This window comes from Neomonachus schauinslandi, unplaced genomic scaffold (assembly GCF_002201575.2).
Source record: "Neomonachus schauinslandi unplaced genomic scaffold, ASM220157v2 HiC_scaffold_1926, whole genome shotgun sequence".
Lineage (NCBI taxonomy): Eukaryota > Metazoa > Chordata > Mammalia > Carnivora > Phocidae > Neomonachus > Neomonachus schauinslandi.
The window spans coordinates 914-3,143 of record NW_025410616.1 but is presented as its reverse complement, the minus strand read 5'-3'; the positions used below and the strand labels follow the sequence as shown (position 1 = coordinate 3,143).

At 66.1% G+C, this 2,230-nt stretch overlaps 1 protein-coding gene across 1 annotated transcript; it reads right to left on the bottom strand.

The window, feature by feature from the left end:
* Positions 1 to 381: 381 nt before the first annotated feature.
* Positions 382 to 1,743, bottom strand: LOC123323887 (hepcidin-like). Its single transcript, XM_044912411.1, has 3 exons — positions 1,609 to 1,743; positions 587 to 646; positions 382 to 501 (listed from the first exon to the last, which is right to left on the bottom strand). Exons 1-3 carry the CDS (start codon positions 1,693 to 1,695, stop codon positions 397 to 399), a joined length of 252 nt encoding a protein of 83 aa, XP_044768346.1. The 5' UTR covers positions 1,696 to 1,743; the 3' UTR covers positions 382 to 396.
* Between the last annotated feature and the right edge of the window lie 487 nt (positions 1,744 to 2,230).

Genomic DNA, 2,230 nt, shown 5'->3' with positions numbered 1-2,230 from the left:
GAGGACCGGCGGGGGCGGGGAGGACCGGCGGGGGCGGGGAGGACCGGCCGGGGCGGGGAGGACCGGCGGGGGCGGGGAGGACCGGCGGGGGCGGGGAGGACCGGCCGGGGCGGGGAGGACCGGCGGGGGCGGGGAGGACCGGCGGGGGCGGGGAGGACCGGCCGGGGCGGGGAGGACCGGCGGGGGCGGGGAGGACCGGCGGGGGCGGGGAGGACCGGCCGGGGCGGGGAGGACCGGCGGGGGCGGGGAGGACCGGCGGGGGCGGGGAGGACCGGCCGGGGCGGGGAGGACCGGCGGGGGCGGGGAGGACCGGCGGGGGCGGGGCGGACCGGCGGGGGCGGGGAGGACCGGCGGGGGCGGGGAGGACCGGAGGGCGGGGGGCCAGGCTGGGAGGCTCTAGGTCCTGCAGCATAGCCCACACGTTGGTTTATTACAGCAGCCACAGCAGAACAGGCAGATGGGGAAGTGGGTGTCTCGCCTCCTCAGCCTTGGGAGCGTGGGCTGTGGGGAGGAAGGGAGAGTGAGCGGAGCTCGGGCCCAGGCAAGGGCTGGGGGAGGCTCAGGAGGGAGTCGTCGGTGCTCTCACCATCAAGCCAGCCTCGGCTCCAGCTGCGTCCTGGGCTTGCAGGGCTGTGAGCTGTCCTGTCTGCGGGAGCAGAAGGGGTGGTGAGGAAGGCCAGGGCCCAGGGGAGCTCTCAGACTTGCCCCCACACACCGGCTCCTCCCCAAGGGTCGGTGTCCTGGGGCTCCGTGGGTGTCCTGGGAGCCGCCTGGCGGTCCGGACTTTTCTCCCCTCCGCTCACGCAGCTCTTCCCATAGACATCCCAGATCTGTCTCCTTCTCTCCCCACAGCTACTCTTCTTGGGGACATCGCCCTCCCGGGCCTGCTGCCACCCCCGCCTGGAACACGTCTCCCTGCATCTTACGCCATCCATTCTGTTCCCCATGCCTTAGCAGTCCGATTAAAAGCCTGCGGGGCTCCCCTTGCTCGTGGAGGAAAATCAGTATTTCCACAGTTGTCCGCAAGACTTGGCCCGGCCGCCCCTCAATCTCCTCTCCAAGTACCGTCCCCTTCACTCACTACACCTCCTGATCCTTGGGGACGTGCGCCACACTTGCCCTCTCCCGGGCATTTGTTTGCTGTCCCCTTCTCTTATCCTCCCAGTCCTAGGTCAGATTTCATTTTCTCACCAAACTCTTGATCCCATCTGAAGACCTCCCCCCACCCCTCACGGTCACTCGGGTATCATCATCATTTTCCGTTATTCATGAAGAGCATTTACTAAAACACAATGATCTTATTTCTAATTCCCTGACTGGGATGTAAGGTCCGTGAGAGCAGAACTCCTCTCATCTACCTTGTTCCCTGTGTGCTCCCCACTGTCCAGACTAGGACTGAACACGGAGCAGACACGCCACTCACGGTGCAATTCGTTCGGGGCCTCCAGTCCCTGATACTCAGGCCCCCGGCTCTGTACCCCCCCTTCCCTGCCCTGAGCTCTGTCCCGTGCTAAGGGGTCTGCGGCTGCCCTCAGCACTCCCCTCCCAGGGCCTGGCTCTCCGGTGGTCTCGGCCGCCGAGCCGGACCCAGGCCCTGTGGGCTCTCACCTGGGGCGGAAGAACCCAGCCACTGGCCAGACGGGCCAGGAGGAGGGACAGGAGGCCCGCAGCCTGGATCCGCGTGCTCATTGCCATCGTGCCGTCTGTCTGGCTGTCCTGCTGTCTCGTTGGGTTCAGGACTGGCTGTGGCGTCTGGGGCCCCGTTTCAGTTGCTTTTATGGGTCCTTCTGGAGGAGGCGGGGGTGCTAAGCCCCCTCCCCTTTGTCCTAACTCATTTCCAAGAAGGTGGTGGCGCCGACAAGACCGGAGATAAGCGGGAACAGAGTGACAGGGAACAGTGTTATGTCACCCTTAGCAGAGGTGTGTCCAGGGGGTGGGGCAGTCGGGGCCACAGACACGCGCCTCTAGCCAGCCACCTGGGAACACTTTCCCTGACATGGCATCACCCTGTTGACCTCGGGAAAAAAATTCCCCCTTTTGCCCCAGAAGTTGGACAGGCCGATGAGTAGGAGCGAGGTGACCTCCTATTCCCCACCCTTTCCCGATGTCCTCATCCCCAGGGAGGCTGGCCGTTGCTTACGGGCCCCCCCGGGGGTGCCCAGCATCATTCCTTCCGCTTCAGGCTCCCTTCACACAGGGCGCAGATCCAGGCAGGAAACGCTGGGGCAGC

What these genes read in the sequence shown, in the direction of transcription:
- LOC123323887 (XM_044912411.1), bottom strand. Translation starts at nt 1,695, where the DNA reads ATGGCAATGAGCACGCGGATCCAGGCTGCGGGCCTCCTGTCCCTCCTC. An exon ending in GCTGGGTTCTTCCGCCCCAG is followed by an intron (nt 647 to 1,608) that starts GTGAGAGCCCAC and finishes CTGCTCCCGCAG; the next exon opens with ACAGGACAGCTCACAGCCCT. An exon ending in GAGCCGAGGCTGGCTTGATG is followed by an intron (nt 502 to 586) that starts GTGAGAGCACCG and finishes TCCTCCCCACAG; the next exon opens with CCCACGCTCCCAAGGCTGAG.